This window comes from Helianthus annuus, chromosome 7 (genome assembly GCF_002127325.2).
Source record: "Helianthus annuus cultivar XRQ/B chromosome 7, HanXRQr2.0-SUNRISE, whole genome shotgun sequence".
Lineage (NCBI taxonomy): Eukaryota > Viridiplantae > Streptophyta > Magnoliopsida > Asterales > Asteraceae > Helianthus > Helianthus annuus.
The window spans coordinates 77,058,159-77,080,897 of NC_035439.2; the positions used below are offsets into that span (position 1 = coordinate 77,058,159).

At 40.2% G+C, this 22,739-nt stretch overlaps 1 protein-coding gene across 2 annotated transcripts; it reads left to right on the forward strand.

The window, feature by feature from the left end:
• The first annotated feature begins 258 nt into the window (after positions 1-258).
• LOC110939690 (receptor protein kinase TMK1) lies at positions 259-3,895 on the forward strand. Of its 2 annotated transcripts, XR_002592378.2 has the most exons (3): positions 259-2,653; positions 2,988-3,746; positions 3,799-3,895. XR_002592378.2 is itself a non-coding variant. In XM_022181262.2 (2 exons), exons 1-2 carry the CDS (start codon positions 355-357, stop codon positions 3,518-3,520), a joined length of 2,832 nt encoding a protein of 943 aa, XP_022036954.1. In that variant the 5' UTR covers positions 259-354; the 3' UTR covers positions 3,521-3,751. The 2 variants fall into 2 exon arrangements, 1 of the variants encoding a protein (XP_022036954.1); XM_022181262.2 differs by lacking the exon at positions 3,799-3,895 and having other exon boundaries at positions 2,988-3,751.
• The last annotated feature ends 18,844 nt before the right edge of the window (positions 3,896-22,739 follow it).

The window sequence follows — 22,739 nt, forward strand, 5'->3', positions numbered from 1 at the left end:
GTCTTTTTTTCTAACTATTTTGGCCCCTAAAAGTAAATAGATAAGGTTAGTGTTAGGAGCCAAAAGGGTTAAAAAAAGACGTTAGAGGCTCAAATGTTAAAAGATTCTTTTTGAACTAAATGGATAAAAATAATATAACTATAGGGGTCAAAATCATAATTTACTCTATTCATAAATGTTGATGAGCATAAAAGATTCTAAAACTTGAGGGACCAAATAAACATATTTCCTTCATTAACACATACAATCTTTGTTCAACTTCAACTTCTCCTCTTGAAGACTTCAAAGTTCAACCTCCAAAAACCAACTGAAACTCTCTCTCTTTCTCTCTCTCTCTCTCTCTCTCTCTAGAAAATGAGAACCCATGTGGGACTTAAGCTCAACCTCAACTCTTTACACACAATCTTGATCATCATACTTTCTTCACTCTTGATCCATGCACACTCACAAACTGATGCTGAAGTTATGTTTTCACTCAAGAAAGCACTCAATCCACCAAACCTTGACTGGTCCGACCCGGACCCGTGCAAATGGGCCCACGTAGTTTGCTCAGATGATAACCGGGTGACCCGGATTCAAATCGGGCATCAAAACCTTCAAGGCACACTCCCACCAACCCTCTCAAACCTCACTCAACTTGAGCGGTTGGAGCTCCAATGGAACAACATTTCGGGTCCTTTACCCGGGTTAAACGGGTTAGCATCTTTACAAGTGTTGATGATCAGCAACAACATGTTTACTTCAATCCCAAATGATTTCTTTACTGGTATGTCTTCTTTACAATCTTTAGAACTTGATAACAACCCGTTTGCTAAATGGGTTATACCCGAAAGCCTCAAAGATGCTTCAACTCTTCAGAATTTTTCAGCTGTTAATGCTAACATAATGGGTACCATACCCGAATTCTTCGGGTCGGATAGTTTTCCGGGTTTGGTTAACTTGCATTTGGCTATAAATGGGTTAGAAGGGAAACTACCCATGAGTTTATCCGGGTCACAACTTGAATCTTTATGGGTTAATGGGAACAAACTAAGTGGGAAGATTGATGTTATACAAAACATGACATTCTTGAAGGAAGTCTGGCTGCATTCGAATTCGTTTTCGGGTCCTTTGCCCGATTTTTCGGGTTTGAAAGGGTTGGAGGTGTTTAGTGTTAGGGATAATTCTTTCACTGGGCCTGTTCCTGAGTCTTTGACGAGTCTTGAATCTTTAAAGTCTGTTAATTTAACTAATAACATGCTGCAAGGACCAATGCCTAAGTTTAGAGACTCGGTTTCGGTTGATATTGTTAAGGGGAGTAATGATTTTTGCTTGCCTGAGGTTGGTGATTGTGATCCTCGGGTTGTTACGTTGTTGTTGATCGCGAAATCCATGGATTATCCTGCCAAGTTTGCGAGTAATTGGAAAGGGAATGATCCTTGTGCGGATTGGATTGGGATCACTTGTAATAATGATAATGTTACTATTATAAATTTTCAGAAAATGGGGCTTTCGGGTACAATTTCTCCTGCGTTTTCGGAGCTGAAATCGCTTCAAAGGATTGTGCTTGCGAATAATAATCTCACTGGCACGATTCCGGAATCGCTCGCTACACTTCCGGCGCTTAGTGAGTTAGATCTTGAGAATAATAATCTGTATGGTAAAGTGCCGGTTTTCAAGAGTAATTTGAAGGTGAACACGAGTGGGAATCCGGATATAGGGAAGGACCGAAGCAGTTCTAGTGATCCGAACTCGCAAAACCCTTCGGGTTCACCAAATGCAGATGGGGTTTCACTACATCCTAAAAAGAGTTCGAAAAGCTGGATTGGTGTCGTGTTGTTTTCGATTCTTGGAGGTGTTTTGGTCATGTTTTTCATCGGTGGGCTCGCGTTCTGTCTTTACAAGAAGAAGCAGCAGAAGTCTAGTAGAGGTCAAAGCCCTCATGCCATAGTGATCCACCCTTGTAACTCGGGGTCCGATAACGAAAGCGTGAAGATCACTGTTGCTGGCTCGAGTGTCAGCGTTGGTGGGCTCACTGAAACGCACACGGTTCCCACAAACGATGGGTCCGATATCCAGATGGTGGAGGCTGGAAACATGGTCATTTCAATTCAAGTCCTGAAAACTGTCACCAACAACTTTGCGGAAGAGAATATATTGGGACAGGGAGGTTTCGGAACGGTTTACAAAGGGGAATTACACGATGGAACGAAAATAGCCGTTAAGCGAATGGAATGTGGCGTGATCACCGGAAAAGGGTTAGCCGAATTCCAATCGGAAATCGCAGTTTTAACCAAAGTTAGGCATAGAAATCTTGTGGCGCTACTTGGTTACTGTCTCGACGGGAACGAGAAGCTACTTGTGTATGAGTATATGCCACAAGGAACATTAAGCCGACATTTGTTTAACTGGCCCGAAGAAGGGCTGAACCCGTTGGAATGGACCCGCCGGTTAGCCATCGCGTTGGATGTGGCTCGCGGGGTAGAGTATCTTCACGGTTTAGCACAACAAAGTTTCATTCACCGAGACTTGAAACCTTCCAATATCCTCCTCGGTGATGATATGCGAGCCAAAGTTGGTGATTTCGGCCTTGTTCGCCTTGCTCCGGAAGGTAAGGGCTCCGTCGAGACCAGGATCGCTGGAACGTTCGGCTATCTAGCCCCCGAATATGCAAGTAAGCTTCTAATTATGGATGTTTATTATTTAAATCCAACTCGAAAAATCCAAAATTCAATTCAAGCCAATTTCAAATTCGGGTTTTGAATATTCGAATTTCGATCATATAATTTTTTTTTGCTTTATATAAATAAAATTTTTATTTATTTTTATATTTTAATTATTCAGTTGGATTCGAATCGACTTGAAATTTCAAATTCAAATTGCTTTCAAACAATTTGAATTTAAATAAATGTACCTAGTAAAATCTCATTCGTACTTGTACAGTATAGTAGTAATCCAGATAACATTCAAATCACAAAACCCTAACTTCGCGTAACTTTGAATCACAGTTACCGGCCGAGTAACAACCAAAGTCGACGTGTTCAGCTTCGGCGTGATCCTCATGGAGCTAATCACAGGCCGAAAAGCCCTAGACGAGAGCCAGCCCGAAGAAAGCATGCACCTAGTAACATGGTTCCGAAGAATCCACCTCAACAAAGACACATTCCGCAAATCAATCGATCAAACCCTCGACCTCACAGAAGAAAACTTAGCAAGTATTAGCAAAGCAGCGGAGCTCGCGGGCCATTGCTGTGCCCGAGAGCCCTACCAACGGCCCGACATGAGCCACGCGGTCAACGTACTCTCTTCTCTTGTTGAAATGTGGAAACCGTCTGATCAAAGCTCGGATGACATATACGGAATTGATCTTGATCTTTCGCTACCTCAAGCGTTGCAGAAATGGCAAGCGTTTGAAGGCGGAAGCCATACGATGGACGCTTCATCATCGTCGTTTGTTCTGAGTTTGGATAACACGCAGACGAGCATACCTACACGGCCGTATGGATTTGCTGAGTCGTTTACGTCTATGGATGGAAGATGATGGATGAGAAGCGGGTAATTTTTTTAAAAAAAATTATAGTTTTTGTGATTGGTTTGGTTTTTTTAATATTTATTTTAAATCTGACTTTTGGTGTAGGATCTTTTTTTATATATACTTTTGGTAGGGTTTTTTTTTTTTTTTTGGTTGTAATGTAACCTTGGAAATTGTGGTGGGGGACGGTTGTTGGGTTGTGCTTTAATGTTTTTTTCGGTTAATGATTGAAAAGGTGTTTTTTTTTTTTTTGAACAGCAAACTCACTTTATATATATATTGAAAAGGTGTTACTTTGAGGTTGTAAAGAAAGGGGTAAGAATGACCCCGCTATGATTTATTATGATTTTAACTAATTTATTTATATGAGAAATGTTAACGCTGTGTATATTTCTTTCATGCCTCATTATTTGTTATATCCTTCCTTGATTCTTGATCTGTGATTGTTTTTGAATGTTAATTGTGAGACATCATTTTCCCTTGTTTTAACATAACTATAATTATAACTTATATTATTAAGTTGTTGACTAAGGATGTGTATATGTAAAATACATATCCAAAAAATATACATTTAATGTAATCAATTAAAATGTAGAATGACAACTAAGAGTTGAATCACAAATCATCAAGGATGAATATTAATCATATATGATGACGAATAAAAATTAGGGTTTACATTCATCCAGATTAGGGATGCGAAACACCATTACTCGGGGCGTCATTTGGGGCGTTAAGAGAGCGCCATGGTGTTGGTTGTTATCCCGGTAACGAAAGAAGGGATAGAGGAGATGGCCTTATGGTGAGGTTGGGGGCTTCTCCGATGTGGTGACACGAAGCAGCCTTAAAGACAAATCCAAAAGGGGAAATCAACATTAACGTTTTACAAATCACAAAGGTAAACTTTCCATTTTTGTGATTAACTTTGTTTAATGCAACCAAGTCAAATGAAACTTTTGGGCTTCAAAATTTGGATAAAGAGTGTGAAAATGGGTTATGACTTAAGGATATGACTATACAGAATGTTCACAACAGAAAACAACAAGAAAGGAGATGTCTAGACGACCCAAGGTCGGTCGCCCTTGGGATTGACCATGGAATTGGTATATTATTCCTTCTTCGTTTTTGGTGTTGTGCCTATAAATGCAAGTCTCCCCATGCATTCTAACTCACCTCTTTGAATCTAAACACTTTAAAATACATATTTAAACCATATCTCTCTAGTTCCTTTGAGATTCAATCGTTAAAATTGAAGAGAGAATCCAAATCAAAGAGCAAAGTAGAAGAGTTATGCAATAACTTCCCGTCTTTCTTATCTTGTATTTTTTTTTTTTTTTTTTTTGATTTGTGAGTATTGTCATTATAATAGTGAGTGACTTGTGATGGTGTCAATAAACTTGTTAGTGAGTAAACTTGTTAGTGATTGGTAAGAGAGGTGACCACTTCTTCTTGAGATTTGTAAAACGTAGAGGGTGACCACTATCTTAGACTAGTGAAACGAAGAAAGTGGTCACTACCTTGGATTAGTGAAACGTTGTAAGGTGATCACTACCTTGCTTAGTGAAACGCTTGTACCAGTGATTTCTCTGTTAAGGCATAACGATTAGTGGCACAACTCTCGATAGGAGAATCGAGGATAGAACATAGAGTTGATTAGTTAAAATCCATTTGTACCTTTATAAATCAGTTTTGGCATTCCTTCCCTAAACTTTTTACTTTCATTATATTGTTGGGTTTCAAACAAGTGATAAACCTCTTAGTTTGTTTTTCTATCAAGTAAATTTTAAGAAAACTTAATCACCCCTTGCTCTAATTTTCTGCATTATGTTATACACATCTCTCATTCCTCACACCCTTCTAATATTAAAAATGAATAAAGAAAAAAGAGAAAGATATATGTATATATATATATATATATATATATATATATATATATATATATATATATATATATATATATAGGACAAAGATCCGTTAGGAACCACCCTTTATTGCGAGAACCGCGAGAACCGATGTGAACACAACCAAAAATGCCTAAAAATAGCTAAAAAACACACAATTTTTTTTTAATATTTTTTATAAAAAATCGCTACTTTTAGTAGCAAAAAAAATTTCTTTTTTAAAATTTAAAAAAAAATCGCTACTAAAAGTAGCGATTTTAACATAAAAAATATTAAAAAAAAATTTTTTTTTAGATTTTTTTTAGGTTTTTTGGGGGTTTAGTTTTTAGCATTTTAGCTTGGGGGGGGGGGGTGGGGTGGGGGGGGGTTAGGTTTTTTGGGGGTTTTAGTTTTTTGCATTTAGCTTGGGGGGGGGGGTTAGGTTTTTTTAGCTATTTTAGTTTGTGTTCTGTTGGGATCTGAGGCTGTCATGATTCGTGTTTGTTTGCATAAAACTAATAAGTACAACGGAAATGAGTTGCAAACTTTGTAAACACAATTTCAGAAAGGAGAATAGTATGTTAAACACTTGTTTTACTACCCAAATAAGCAAATGATTTACAAATAAGCAAAAGATTACAAGTACGCTTACAATACTAAGCTCCCCCTCAGCCTGATAACCCAAGGTTGATTGCACAAGATGAAAGGATTGAATTGAGGAGTAGAACTCACTCAAGACCATCAAATGTAACAGTACAGAGTACTGCTCCATTTATAGGCAAATCAAACCACTGAGGTATCTCAGCTGACATCACCATGAAAGTGACATCTAACCTCCTAACAAACTCTAAACTCTGATCTATACAAATACTGCTTGTGTTAAACTACTGCTAATACATTCTATTACAAACAGACTTTAGAACAACTGCTGCAACCTTCTACTGCTGTGAACCCAGCAGCACTTATCCGGATCAGCAGTGCTTGACTCAAGGCAGTAGATTGAATCAGCAGGACTTGAGTCTTCATCAGATCTTTAATTGAGCAGCAGTTATTGGTCAGCAGTTAGTAAGATCAGCAGATAGGAGGTCATCAGTTGTTGTAATCACTTTCAAGGGGAGAGATATGTATATGAGCATCTGCTTATTCTGAATCCACTGAGTTGATCCAGTTTTGGCTTTACATTATCTGTTCCTCTGATAGGGTTCAATCCCAACAATCTCCCCCTGGAACAGATAATGCCAAAACTCTTCATTATTGTGGATATTTTATTGCCTCATCAACGGCTCCCTTATCTGGCCTTTAAATTGCAATCAAAGTTAAGGGCATCTGTATCTTCATCATCCCTGCTAAGTGGAAGATCAAGGAGATCCTGCAAATCTTCAAGACTCAGGCCAAGAGCTTGTTCCCTTGATATTATCTTCATTTCTCCACCAGACCTGAGCAAAGTCAATACGCGGGTCTGTTTGTCAGTTGCCCACTTTTGTATTTTTGAGCCCGGTGGGTTTCTTGGGAGATGCTTATTTGCAGAAGTATTTGGAGAGGCTGGCCGGTTCATCACTGGCTGAGCAGTGGGAGCAGAATTTTCTTGTTCAAGTTCTTCTTTAAACTTTCTTAACAGGCCTTCTTTTACAACAGCATTGCCAGTAAGAATATCTTGAACTGTCTCAACTCCTAACTGGCTTTGTCTCCTCCTTTTGTAAGAGGAAGTACCAGCTGGAGCAGTGGATCTCCTGATTTGCAGCTTTGATGGTCCTTTTGAAACCGCTGCTTCAGGGTAGTCAGGTTTTTGAGGGATTTTAGGATCTTTCTTCCTTAATTCCTCCAACCTTTTGTAGGTTGACCTGACCAAATCTTCCTTCCATCTAGCTACTTGTCTTTTGGTGCCAAAATCAGCAACAACCAATTCTTCTTTCATTCTTTTTTAGTTCCAACTGCTTGTCATGTACATTCTTTTTAAACCTTGCCCAATCAGGAGGAGTGTGAGTGACTTTCCTTTTTATCATACCTTGAATTCTAGCTGCTTCAGCTTCAAGTTCAGGAATAGTCCACTCTTTATACATGTGTCTCTCTCCTTTGTATTTCTTGTAAAACATGATGCTTTCAATGTAGTCTTTCTTCAGAGTTTCAGCTGCTCTTTCAGAAATTTGTTGACTAACATTCTTTGCAAAACGTTCAAGGGAATTGACTTGTGTAAGCAGATATTGGTAGTATCTTGAAACTTCTTTGTCAGATTTCCCTTGTGAGTTTCTTTGTGAGATATCCTCTGCTTGTTTGGCCTTTATCTTCAAATATTCATCAATGTTTTTGGGCCATGGATATCCTTTGATTGAGGGCAAACTCCTTTTGGCAGGGTCATCCTCAGCATAGAAGGATTTTATCTCTTCTCTGACAGCTTCTAGTTCAAGAGGAAATTGAACACCTGCAGGAGGTAAAGGTTTGTGCATTGGAACAGAAGAAAGTGGAACTGGTTTTGGTATATTGACAAGAGCTAAAGGTTTTGAAGATGTTTGAGGTGGTGAAGTGACATCATCTTTAGGAGTTAGCCTCCTCCTCTTTATTTGAGGAGGGACTGATGATGTTTTGGATGGAAAGATGGTTGTAGGGGCAGTGGTTTGTGATAGACTAACAGCTGTTGAAATAACTGGTGTTCCAACCACTGTTGTCTTTACAGCAGATGTTTTAACATCTGCTGTCTTCTGCCTTTTGACAGGAGGTGATTGTGATTTTGGTGGTGATGGTGGTAAAGCAGTAGATGAAGTGTGTGTTGAGGTGGTGTGTGTTGAAGTGAGGGCAGATGTTGAAACTACTGAGGTACCAACAACAGTTGATACAACAGAGATTACAACACCTGTTTTGGGAGGTGGTTTTTGAACAGACTTTGAACGCCTGACCGGAATGGATTTGGGTAGCCTTACTTTTCTAGTAGGCTTCTTCTTTTCATCAAAAAGATTTTCATCATCTCTTGACCCTGAAGTACCCTGATCCGGATAATCCACATTGGCTTTCTTTTTGGTCTCTCTATCCCTTTTTACACAAGCAAGTGCTTCTGCAAGTGCATTTGTAGTCTCATCAATTTTCTTACTACCATCTGGCAAAAGGATCTGCTTGGTCATATTTGAATTTTCTGGTGCAAGGTACAGACCATCAGTTATTCCCTTTCTTCTCCACTCCTGAATTTTCTCCCCCTTTTTGGCATTATCTTCTGGGAGTTGATCAATGAAGAATATTGGTGGAGGAGCAGTGCCAGTGGTGTGCAGGATCTGAGTTTTGAGAGCCTTTAGATCAGCCTGAGTGTCTTTGAACCTAGACTCCATAGCATTTCTCAGCTGTTGAACATGTTTTTCATGTTGCTGATCTGCCAGTTGTGCTTGATGATGGAGATAAGGTTGAAAGAGATTCCAGAGCTCATTTGTAGCAGGTGCTTGTTGTAGAGCAGGTGCTTGAGGTGGAACAGCAGTGGATTGTACCTTTTGTACCTGTAACAACTGCTGGAGCATAGTTTTGAGCTCTGCAACAGAGTTATCAAGTTTTTCAACACGATCCGTCAATTTCTGGTACTTTAAATCATCACCCAATTTAATGGGATCATCTGATTTCCCACTAACAGTGGTTTTATCAGTGGCAGATGTAGGGAATTTATTCCAAACACTAACCACTGATGCCCCTTTTTCTTGGTACTGGGGTCTTCTTCCTTCAACACTTGACAACCTTTTGATGATGCCAGTTGGATATATAAATCCACTGGTGGTTGGCAGAGGTGCTATGTAAGGAATTGCCTCCAAGGAAGTCTTATTAATGAAACCACTGCCCAACTGTAAACCTGTAGGTTCAACAGTTGTAGTGGCTGCTTCACTTGGATTACCACAAAGAGTTACTTGTAACTCAATGGGTGTAACCTCTTCAGGTTTTGTTGGTGGGTTAGCAATGGATGATACAGCAGGCTCAGTCATTTGTTGAGGTATATTCTCATTGACAGGTGATTGAGAAGGACTGGATAGTGCCTGGTTCAAGTCAATTGCATCCAACAGTAGTTGTGTTTTTGGTGGAATTGAGGATGTGATGGTGGGTTTAGAAGGCGGAATTGCTCCGGGCATTGAGCTGTGGATGATGGTTACAAGTGTATCCAGAGCATCATGATGTGGTGGCCCTTTGTGTACAACCTGTCCTTTTTGTGAAGAAGCAGGAGGAGTTATGGTTATGGGTTGAGATATTTGTACCAACTGCTGTGAGGAAGAAGCAGCAGTGGTTTCTAGTGACATTTGTGTTGTCACAGGCATTAACTCTGGTATCTCATCTGCCAGAGTTGCCTTTTTGATTGGTTTGGAGGGTTTTTGATTTTTCTTTTTGGATGGCCTTTTTGGTTTGGTAGGTGTGGATTTCAAAACAGTTGTTCTGTTGCTTTGATCACCTAGAGCAGTAGGCTCAGCAGCAGATACCTGAGGAGCAGTGGTAGCTGCTAAAGTCTGCTCAGGTACCCCTGCTTGTGTTTTGCAAGGTGCTAACATACGTGAAAATGTTTCAGATGTTAGACAGTTTATTGCAGTTATTTCACCTTGGTTTATTAGAAGCAAATCATCCTTACTGAATTTCTGTTGAAAATAATAGCTTAAAAACCTTGGAAACAGTAAAAATGATTTGCTTTCAACATTATTAACCAAATCTTTAAAGATTTCCCGAGAATAGTTATAATTTTCTTCTTGAAGAATCGCATATCCCAGATTTTGAATCTTTATAGGGATCTCATTGAAAGAAGTGGTTTTGTTTGAAACACATACAAGGAGGGTATGAAATAGAAATCTTGTTGCAGGAGGAAAATAACCCTTTTCTAAGGTTAGTTTCGTCATCATTGTGGCTTCATACCCTCTTTCAATGAAGTCAATGTGCAACTCGTTTTTAGTGAAGGAAGTTTTACCTGCCTGGTCATCAAGTTGAAAGAATTCGGAGATGGATTGTGGTTTAATGTGAACAACTTTACCCTTTATGGAAGATTTGATTGCAGTTGCAATGTCTCCTTGTTTTTCAAGGGTTGCATTCTTCCAAAACTCCCTTTGGGTTGCCAAGTAGATGGGTGCGTCGGCGGTGAGCAAAGTTTTGTACTTTGATTTTGCCATGATGGTGATAATGGCATCGAAAACATCTGTGGTTCCTGGTTTTGTGAGAAGACCCAGAAGATTGTGAGATTTTTTGAATGGAAGTTCAGTGGTGGTTGCCTTTTGAGAGGCTGTTTTCGAAGATTTTGATGTGGGTTTTGCAGATGACTTCGATTTTGTCATTTTTGAAACGATTGATCGAAGGAATTTTGTGGGAGATGGAAAGAAAAACTGCTTTGAGAAGAGAATTTTTATGAATTCAATTCGACAGTAAAACACTGTTTGGATGGTGAGTGAGGAGTTTTATAGGAGAGAGAGTGAATGCTGACGTGGCAGCCGTTACAAAAAGTCTGACTGCTATGTACTGCCCACGTGACAACCACTGGTGAAAATGAAGGACAGTACTTTTGGTGAAAGCAACGGATGAAAGCAGTGGAAAGGGGGCAGTGGATGATTTTTACTATCAGTGGATAGCATATCAGGGGATAAGACACTGCTTTTGAACAACAGTGGTTATCAAAGAATGAGAGGACAATGGTTGCCTTTCAGCAGTGGACAGACCTTTTGAAGTAGAACAGACCTTTGAACAATCAGTGGTTATGGCAGACTTTTAAGGATTTTAATGAAATTTTCATTTTTAAGCTATTTTTAAGGATGGATTTTTGTTCTGAAAACATTTTGTTGCCTTTATTCATAGAAAAAACAAGATGTTGCTTGTTATTCCATGTTTAGCATCCCAATCCTAGAGACCAGACTTTCAAAAGTGGCTGTATCAAATGCTTTTGTGAGCACATCTGCCAGCTGGTCTTTAGTTGGGACATGATTCAGAGAAATCAAACCTTTTTCATAGCAATACCTCACAAAGTGATGTCTGATGTTGATGTGTTTGGTGGTAGAATGAGATACTGGATTTTTGATGATATATTTCAGCTACTGACATCCCTGCATAAAAGAAGTCTTTTGAGCAATTTATATCAAAATCCAATAACATATTTTGATGTTACAATCAGTTGGACTTTTCAGCAGCAACAACAATATCATAATATTCTTCAATCAGTGGTTGTTGAAACATTTGCTGCATGTGTACAGTCAAAACACTAAGCATATTGCCTAGGAATTGATATCCCCCTGATGTAATCTTTTCACACTCTTGGTGTCTGTGCTTGTTTAAGTATGATAAATCTTGACAGTCATGCTCCTAGCATATGCAATGTTCTTTGAGGACCCACTTTTTGCCGAAAGAATTCTCATCCTTTGGCTGTGGCACAAGTTTTTCAAGCTTGTTGTCACTGAACTGCTGAAGCTCTTCTTAGGAGACAACTACCCAACTTTCTGTCTTTCAATGCTTTATGGCACTTTGACTTGTTGATGGAGTGGTAGAAAGTCAACAAGAAGACACATGTTTTAAGATAGCCCTTTTAAATGAGTCCTTTTCATTGATGTTGGCAAGAAAATGGTGAAATGGTTGAATTTTAAAATGTCATTGATGTTCAAAAGGTGAGGCTGCAGATGTGAGTCATCTGAGCTAACCACTGCTGGTGACTTTGATGATCCAGCAGTGGCTTGAAATGGATGTGAAAGGATATGAAAGAGGGTTTTGGCACACTGATAAATTTTTTTATCCATTTCTGATGAATATTTATCAACAGTGGTTTGGTGAAGTAGTGGTAGAGAATTAGAAAGCAATTTTGAATTAGAACATGAGCATCCAAGTATTTTAAGGTCTATTAGCAAACAATCTTTGATCAGTGATAAAACAAACTTGAGTTTGACATGACCATGACAGCATTTGGGTAATCGTTGATCGATTGACCAAGTCAGCTCACTTCCTCCCTATTCGTGAAGATTTCAAAGTCGAGAAATTGGCTAAGGTCTACATGAAGGAGATAATCTGTCGTCATGGTATTCCCATCGACATCATTTCTGATCGTGATGCTCGCTTTACGTCTCGTCTCTGGCAAACTTTTCAATCTGCTATGGGTACTAAACTCAACCTTAGCACTGCCTTCCATCCTCAGACTGACGGTCAAACCGAGCGTACTATCCAAACCTTAGAGGATATGCTTCGTTCATGCGTAATAGATTTTGGTGGCAACTGGGATTCACACTTGCCCTTGGTCGAATTCTCGTACAATAACAGTTATCACGCGAGTATTCAAATGGCACCTTTCGAAGCATTGTATGGTCGTAAGTGCCGTTCGCCTATTTGTTGGCACGAGATTGGTCAAGCCCAACTCACCGGTCCCGAGCTTATACAAGAGACGACGGACAAGATTTTACAGGTTCGAGACAACTTATTGAAAGCCAGGAGCCGACAAAAGAGTTACGCTGACAAAGGACGCAAACCTATGGAATTCGAGACAGGTGACTTCGTGCTTCTCAAGGTATCCCCTTGGAAGGGCGTGGTTCGATTTGGCAAGAAAGGGAAACTCGCACCTCGCTACGTCGGTCCTTTCAAAATCCTCGAGAGGATTGGCGAGGTTGCGTATAGACTGGACCTGCCCGAAGAACTCAGCAATGTACACCCTGTCTTCCATGTATCCAACTTAAAGAAATGTCTAGCTGACGAAGGACTTCACGTTCCCCTCGAAGACTTGCAAGTCAACGAAACGCTTCACTTTGTGGAAAAACCGGTCGAAATCATGGACCAAGGAACCAAGCAATTGAGGCGCAGTCGAATTCCTATTGTCAAGGTTCGATGGGAAGGAAAACGTGGCGCTGAATTTACTTGGGAGCTTGAAAGTGAAATGAAGTCGAAGTATCCTCATCTTTTCCCCGAGTCTTCCTAAATTTCGGGACGAAATTTCCTAAAGGAGGGGAGACTGTAACGCCCGGCTCTTTTGTACTTTCCATTTATAGGAAGCTTTGTTCGTATTTCTATTTTTGGAAACCTTGTATTCTTGTAATCGCTCCTTTCATTGTAATCATTATCAAACCGAGACTTGGATCATTAATGAAGCTTGTATTTTGTTACACTTATGTTATACACACTCTATGTATGCTCGTACGTTCGATTTGGTGAATCAATCGATGTTTAATCGTTATTCTTGGAAACTATGTGCGAAACTTGTAATTAATCTAAACTTATGCAGTGAACGTGTTTTGAACGAGAACGATACTTGGTTATGACATTTATACGCTTAAACATACTTTGGTTTTGATTATCATGCTTAACTACACCTTATACTATGCTTTTATATTAAAACAAGTCCCTAAACTCTCAACTTTGCACCTAAAGGAACCAAATATAAACTTCAGGGGCCTAAGTGTAATAAAACGAAAGTCAGACAACCCCTACCCGCCGCGTGACGCGAGGGTCCTAGACGTCACGCGACGCCCTTGTTTCGGCAGAAGGTGTGTTTCTTTGAGCTGCATGCACGAAATCCAACTCTCCAACCTCACCCAATCACCTTTAATCCACCTCTAATCACCTCCAGTCACCTTCTAACTCATTCATTATAAATACCCACCTTCTCCAACCCATTTGACACTTTCACAACTCTCTAATCTTCACAAATTCACTCTCAATCTGCAGTAAATCTGAGTTTTGGACAGATTCTTGTAACTTCACTAAAGTGAGTGTAACTTGCTTATTTCTTAGCCAAATCACTTGGTTCTTCTTCCTATTGCTTTGTTATGTCCTTGGGTTTGAATCCTTGGTTTTTCCTTGGAAGAATCATGCTTGGATTTGCCCAAAAATGGACTAAAACTTTCTGTTTTGTTTATCATTAATCAACAACATGTTATTTCTTATCCAACTTGTGTTTAACACATCTCACACCAATGTCCTAATGCTTACAACCTCTCTTATGGTTGGTTAAGCTTAAAAACATGGTTGAGACACTTAAATCAAAGGTTAAAACCTCACAAACTTTCTGTTTTTAATTAGGGTTTTACCCACAAGTAGTGTTCAAGTATGAAACTTGATGTATGTGTGATGGTTGGTTTAGCCTAGGCTATCCTTCATAAGAATCCACTCATTACTTGATGTTTTTCTATAGATTAGTTGTTGTTATTACCTTAATACTTGTATGTTCATGACCCTCCTTGTTGTTTATAACAACAAGTGTAGTGGTGAACAATAGAGGTGCCTAAATGGAAGCTTGTTCTTCCTACCTCATGTATGTATTCTATGACACAAAGAGGTACCTAAATGGAGACATTATTCTATATGTATACATCTAAGTAACTAAGACTTGATGATGACTTAATAGTTATTTGTTAAGTGGACGTTACATCATCTATGACCATGCCCTTGTTACGACTCTAATGGATCTTAGAATCCATGAAATCACACCAACTCTTTTGAGTTTCAATAGTGTCAAGAACAAGAGTTATGTGTACAAGATGATTATTTTCACCTATGTTACTTTCTATATATTTTAAAAACTCCGAATCTATAATCTTCCGTTGTACGCCAAACTCACACACCTACGTTTCCTTGTGTAGAAGGACAAGGTGCTCCGAACTAATTCATCTACAAAACTTGCTCTCGGAATTTCAAGTCACCACTTGTAAACCGTGAGTATACTCGTACTTTTCCCCTTTTTACTTTTACCACTTTTGGGGTGTAACATGTTTACCTATTGAAACTTACACATGAACTTTTGTCTAAACACATGAACATTCCTATAACATGCTTGTATATGTGATGGCTTGATACTTTAAATTTGGGTGATTCTTATGTGTTGAACTTATCATTAACTTCGTACGAGCCAAACCTTGACATATGTAGCGCTATAGGATTAACGACCCGCCTCTACTGAAACTTTGGTTATGTCATGAGCAAGTTGCGTTTTCTTGGTTTGATATGTTAGACACATGCCATATTTAATGTTTATCTTGAATCGCATGCTTGCTATGAGGAATTGTTCACACTTTTATCTTATGCTATGTATGTACCAAACTTGTATACTCGCCTTTGCTTTTGCATTGAATTGTATTTTAAACATGTTACAGGTTGATGATGATGAAATGAAAGAAGTAGCACGATGCCTAGATACACACTTTAGACGTTAGGTTTAATATGTTGTATCGAATTTTGGTTATGTTGATTTGTCATTTTGATTAAACTTGTTGTTATTTGGATCTTGTAGTAATGACTACTTGAAGTTTGGAAATGAAATTTGGATTATTAAATTATTGTCACAAATAGCGTTATGATGTCTCGAGCAATCTTCACACTTCGTCTCATCCCGATGTTTCCGCCATTGGTTGGGGTGTGACAGATTGGTATCAGAGCCATAACTATAGGGAATTAGGAAAATTGCCATGCTTTTTCCCTAGTCTATAGTTTTAGGAACTTTGTCTCTTATTTGTTGTTTAAAACATTTGTACTCTACCTTACATGCTTCCTAGCTACACTTCTTGTTATTAAACTTATGCGCCTTTCCTAAGGCTAACACGAATACACTTATGCTATTTTATACTCTTGTAACATCAACGAGACAACTTTACCAAAATAGGCGTGAAACCCACAATTTGGTAAACGACTCTCACTCTACCTTTAATCTATTTTTGCACGAAATTTCACCATTAAGCTAGGAGTGACATCCACAACTTAATGGTAATTTCCATTTCAACTCTAGTGGACCCTTGTCAAAGTGTCAAAATTTTATTTTGGCCGACAAGTACCAACCACATTTAGGGTACGAAATCGTCAAGTTAGGGGTGAAACCCGCATCTTGTCGATTAAGTCCCATTCCTTGATTTTTATTCTCGCCAAAGTCCCGAATGTTCCAATCATTTAGAGATGTGTAGTAACCGGAAGGGTAAGATGCCGTTAATCGCTTCTCGACGAGAGTATCTTACTTATAGGCCAAAGCACAATATCCCTAAATCGAAAGGACTTTCGACCCACTTTGGAATTGTCGACGTTTCTCTACCCGAAACAATCCTATGTTTTATTGAGCCTCTCTTTTATGTATCTCAATTTATATGTGATTTTATACTTGAACGTTCATTCGTTTCGAAATGTCGTTTTAATCGTGTCGCACGTTACCGCAATCACAAACAATAATAATCCTCGTGAACAAACTAAATTTATACCCCTTTACGCAACTTATGTGTTATACTTGTCGAATGTATGTTGGAAACTTATGCTCTGTGTGAACTTTACTTGGTACATGAACATTTACTTGCTTTTACATACACAAACCTTGTTTTCGATTAATGATCAAAGTCTCATCCTTTCCTTCTCTTTCAATCTTTTAGATGTCGTCTAGTTCCTCCAAGAGACTCAAGTCTAAGAAGGGTTCGACTTCCTCCGCCATGTCTCAAAAAGATTGCATGAAATTCATGGCCAAGCAATTTGCTAAAGTCCTACCTGACATCGTTAGCAAGATTCAAACTGATTCACCACATGGCTCTGTTGACTCAAAGGCAGACAAACCCAAATCGACCTTCCAATTTAAGCACTTCATGGCTTGTAAACCCTTAGAATTTACTGGCAAGAATGGCGCTACCGCCATGATGAACTGGTTTGATGCCATCGAGCTTACCTTCTTGCAAAGTGGTTGCCCTGACGAACTAAGAACCTTGAATGCAACTGGGGTGTTTCGTGAAAAGGCACTCGAGTGGTGGACGACTGAACGCAACAAAAGGGGAAACGAGGTTGCACATGCTATGCCTTGGGACGATCTCAAACAGCTTATGAAAGACCACTTCTCTCCTCCTCATGAACTCCAAAAATTGGAGAACGAATTTTGGAACCTTACTCAGAAGGGGAGTGACATGGATGGCCTGATTACGCGCTTTAAACAACTCAGTTTTCTCTGTCCTGGACAAGTTGAAACCGTACCCAAAACCGTAGCCAAATTCGTCCGTTGTGTTGCACCTTCCCTGACAAACCACCTTGCCTCTGCTAATCCCCAAACCATTGAAGATGCTTTTCGTATAGCCACCGAACTTAACAACAACTGCGTTCTTCATGGAACCTATGACAAGGTTTCAACAAAGAATGCACACCAAGCTACCGTTGACTCTTCTGATGAGCCCAAACCCTCCCAACAGTCTAAGAGAAACCAAGGCAGGAAGCGGAAGGCTTCAAGCCAAAACTGTGCGGTCGTCACTCCGCCAAACCCACAACCTCTACAAACTGTGCCTGCTTTTACCAACAATGAAACTCCACGCAAGGTGTACACTGGAACGCACCCAAAGTGTGACAAGTGCCGATATCATCACCCTCTAAACACTCAATGTCGGAAGTGCGACAGGTGTGGCCGAGGTGGGCATACCGCTCCATTCTGCCGCTACACCACTCATGTCAACCAAAACCAAGCTCTCTTAGCTCCAACCCAAGTCGCTCCTGTGCGAGCATGTTTCACGTGTGGTAATACCAACCATATGGCCAATGTGTGTCCTCAACGATATCAACCACAACAGCCTCGACAGCAACTACCACAACCACAACCTCAGCAACAACAACAACAGCAACAGGTTCAAGAACCCGCTAGGGGTCGAGCTTTCCTCCTCACCACAGCTCAGGCTCAAAATGCAAACGACGTCATTACTGGTACGTTTCTCGTTAACCATGTCTATGCTTCATGCCTATTTGATACTGGTGCCGATAAAAGTTTTGTGTCGTTAGAATTCGAGTCTTTGCTCAAGTGTAAACGCTCTAAGTTGCCAAAATCTTTCGCTGTCGAAGTCGCTAATGGTAAAACCGTCACTGTCAATTCCGTTCTCTCCAATTGTTCCTTGATTCTCAACGATCATACATTCTCGATCAACCTTATACCTATGCAAATGGGTAGCTTTGACATCATAGTAGGCATGGACTGGCTTAGGCGAGTTCGTGCTGAAGTTGTTTGTTCTGAAAAGTTTATCCGCCTTCCTCTTCCAAACGGTGATTCTCTACACGTCTATGGTGAGAAACCTTCTCAAGGTCTCAAGCTTATGTCGTGTATCCAAGCGAACAAATGCTTACGCAAGGGTACCTTCGCTTTTCTTGCCCACGTTGTGGAAAAGAAGGACAAAGGCCCAAGTATAAGCGATGTCCCTATCGTACGTGATTTTCCTGATGTATTTCCCGACGATCTTCCTGGTCCGGCTCCTGCTCGTTCTGTCGATTTTCGCATCGATTTAGTGCCTGGTGCTACGCCTGTCGCTAAGTCCCCCTATCGTTTAGCACCCTCTGAGATGCAAGAGCTCTCGAGTCAACTTCAAGAGCTTCTTGACAAAGGCTTTATACGCCCTAGTACTTCTCCTTGGGGCGCTCCCGTTTTGTTTGTCAAAAAGAAAGATGGATCATTTCGTATGTGTATCGACTATCGTGAGCTCAACAAGCTTACTATCAAAAACCGATACCCTCTTCCTCGCATTGATGACCTCTTCGATCAATTGCAAGGCGCGACCTGCTTTTCAAAGATCGATCTTCGTTCTGGGTATCATCAACTTCGAGTACTCGAAGAAGATGTACCTAAGACTGCTTTCCGTACACGTTATGGTCATTACGAGTTCGTGGTCATGCCCTTTGGTTTGACCAACGCACCTGCTGTCTTCATGGATTTAATGAACCGCGTGTGCAAAGCATACTTGGACCGTTTTGTGATCGTCTTCATCGACGATATTCTCATCTATTCCAAGACGCAAGAAGAGCATAAGCGACACTTGCACCTTATCCTTGAACTCCTTCGTGCTGAACGTCTATACGCCAAATTCTCCAAGTGTGAATTTTGGCTAAAAGAGGTTCAATTCCTTGGTCATACTGTCAACGAACTTAGAATTCACGTTGACCCCGCGAAAATCGAAGCTGTGAAAAATTGGATCGCACCTAAATCTCCGTCTGAGGTTCGCTCGTTTCTTGGTCTTGCTGGTTACTATCGTCGTTTCATCTCCAACTTTTCAAAAATCGCTGTTCCTTTGACCTCCTTGACTCAAAAAGAGAGACCTTTTGTTTGGGGTCCCGAACAAGAGGAATCTTTTCAAACGCTCAAGGACATGCTTTGCAATGCTCCTATCCTAACGCTTCCTGATGGAAACGATGATTTTGTCGTGTATTGCGACGCTTCAAACCTTGGCCTTGGTTGCGTCCTTATGCAACGTGACAAGGTTATCGCTTATGCATCGAGGCAACTCAAAATTCATGAGAAAAACTATACTACCCACGACCTTGAACTTGGTGCAGTCGTTTTTGCATTGAAGATTTGGCGACACTACCTCTATGGTACTAAATGTGTGGTCTTCACCGACCATAAGAGCCTTCAACACATCTTCAACCAAAAAGAACTGAATATGCGTCAACGTCGTTGGGTGGAATTGTTAAACGACTACGATTGCGAAATCAAATACCACCCAGGTAAAGCAAATGTAGTAGCCGACGCTCTTAGTCGTAAAACTCACGTCAAGAGTATCCGTTGTTTCCAACTCGTCCATGATCTTCAAAATCGCATACGTAACGCTCAGTACACATCCGTTAACGAGGGTAACCTCTACAACGAGATGCAATGTGGTGCTGAAAATAGTCTCGTGTCCAAATCTGATGGCATTTTATACTATCTCAATCGTATCTGGATTCCCGACCGAGACGATCTTCGCAAATTCCTGATGAAGGAGGCCCATAACACGAAGTATTCTATTCACCCTGGTGCCGACAAGATGTACCATGATATGCGTACATCCTATTGGTGGCCTGGAATGAAGAAGGATATAGCCACTTTCGTCTCAAAATGTCTCACATGTTCCAAAGTGAAAGCTGAACATCAACGCCCCTCTGGCCTACTCAAACAACCCAGAATTCCTATCTGGAAATGGGAAAGCATTGCCATGGATTTTATCACTAAGCTTCCTCGCACTACGGCTGGTCATGACAGCATTTGGGTAATCGTTGATCGATTGACCAAGTCAGCTCACTTCCTCCCTATTCGTGAAGATTTCAAAGTCGAGAAATTGGCTAAGGTCTACATGAAGGAGATAATCTGTCGTCATGGTATTCCCATCGACATCATTTCTGATCGTGATGCTCGCTTTACGTCTCGTCTCTGGCAAACTTTTCAATCTGCTATGGGTACTAAACTCAACCTTAGCACTGCCTTCCATCCTCAGACTGACGGTCAAACTGAGCGTACTATCCAAACCTTAGAGGATATGCTTCGTTCATGCGTAATAGATTTTGGTGGCAACTGGGATTCACACTTGCCCTTGGTCGAATTCTCGTACAATAACAGTTATCACGCGAGTATTCAAATGGCACCTTTCGAAGCATTGTATGGTCGTAAGTGCCGTTCGCCTATTTGTTGGCACGAGATTGGTCAAGCCCAACTCACCGGTCCCGAGCTTATACAAGAGACGACGGACAAGATTTTACAGGTTCGAGACAACTTATTGAAAGCCAGGAGCCGACAAAAGAGTTACGCTGACAAAGGACGCAAACCTATGGAATTCGAGACAGGTGACTTCGTGCTTCTCAAGGTATCCCCTTGGAAGGGCGTGGTTCGATTTGGCAAGAAAGGGAAACTCGCACCTCGCTACGTCGGTCCTTTCAAAATCCTCGAGAGGATTGGCGAGGTTGCGTATAGACTGGACCTGCCCGAAGAACTCAGCAATGTACACCCTGTCTTCCATGTATCCAACTTAAAGAAATGTCTAGCTGACGAAGGACTTCACGTTCCCCTCGAAGACTTGCAAGTCAACGAAACGCTTCACTTTGTGGAAAAACCGGTCGAAATCATGGACCAAGGAACCAAGCAATTGAGGCGCAGTCGAATTCCTATTGTCAAGGTTCGATGGGAAGGAAAACGTGGCGCTGAATTTACTTGGGAGCTTGAAAGTGAAATGAAGTCGAAGTATCCTCATCTTTTCCCCGAGTCTTCCTAAATTTCGGGACGAAATTTCCTAAAGGAGGGGAGACTGTAACGCCCGGCTCTTTTGTACTTTCCATTTATAGGAAGCTTTGTTCGTATTTCTATTTTTGGAAACCTTGTATTCTTGTAATCGCTCCTTTCATTGTAATCATTATCAAACCGAGACTTGGATCATTAATGAAGCTTGTATTTTGTTACACTTATGTTATACACACTCTATGTATGCTCGTACGTTCGATTTGGTGAATCAATCGATGTTTAATCGTTATTCTTGGAAACTATGTGCGAAACTTGTAATTAATCTAAACTTATGCAGTGAACGTGTTTTGAACGAGAACGATACTTGGTTATGACATTTATACGCTTAAACATACTTTGGTTTTGATTATCATGCTTAACTACACCTTATACTATGCTTTTATATTAAAACAAGTCCCTAAACTCTCAACTTTGCACCTAAAGGAACCAAATATAAACTTCAGGGGCCTAAGTGTAATAAAACGAAAGTCAGACAACCCCTACCCGCCGCGTGACGCGAGGGTCCTAGACGTCACGCGACGCCCTTGTTTCGGCAGAAGGTGTGTTTCTTTGAGCTGCATGCACGAAATCCAACTCTCCAACCTCACCCAATCACCTTTAATCCACCTCTAATCACCTCCAGTCACCTTCTAACTCATTCATTATAAATACCCACCTTCTCCAACCCATTTGACACTTTCACAACTCTCTAATCTTCACAAATTCACTCTCAATCTGCAGTAAATCTGAGTTTTGGACAGATTCTTGTAACTTCACTAAAGTGAGTGTAACTTGCTTATTTCTTAGCCAAATCACTTGGTTCTTCTTCCTATTGCTTTGTTATGTCCTTGGGTTTGAATCCTTGGTTTTTCCTTGGAAGAATCATGCTTGGATTTGCCCAAAAATGGACTAAAACTTTCTGTTTTGTTTATCATTAATCAACAACATGTTATTTCTTATCCAACTTGTGTTTAACACATCTCACACCAATGTCCTAATGCTTACAACCTCTCTTATGGTTGGTTAAGCTTAAAAACATGGTTGAGACACTTAAATCAAAGGTTAAAACCTCACAAACTTTCTGTTTTTAATTAGGGTTTTACCCACAAGTAGTGTTCAAGTATGAAACTTGATGTATGTGTGATGGTTGGTTTAGCCTAGGCTATCCTTCATAAGAATCCACTCATTACTTGATGTTTTTCTATAGATTAGTTGTTGTTATTACCTTAATACTTGTATGTTCATGACCCTCCTTGTTGTTTATAACAACAAGTGTAGTGGTGAACAATAGAGGTGCCTAAATGGAAGCTTGTTCTTCCTACCTCATGTATGTATTCTATGACACAAAGAGGTACCTAAATGGAGACATTATTCTATATGTATACATCTAAGTAACTAAGACTTGATGATGACTTAATAGTTATTTGTTAAGTGGACGTTA

What these genes read in the sequence shown, in the direction of transcription:
- LOC110939690 (XM_022181262.2), top strand. Translation starts at nt 355, where the DNA reads ATGAGAACCCATGTGGGACTTAAGCTCAACCTCAACTCTTTACACACA. An exon ending in TCTAGCCCCCGAATATGCAA is followed by an intron (nt 2,654 to 2,987) that starts GTAAGCTTCTAA and finishes TTTGAATCACAG; the next exon opens with TTACCGGCCGAGTAACAACC.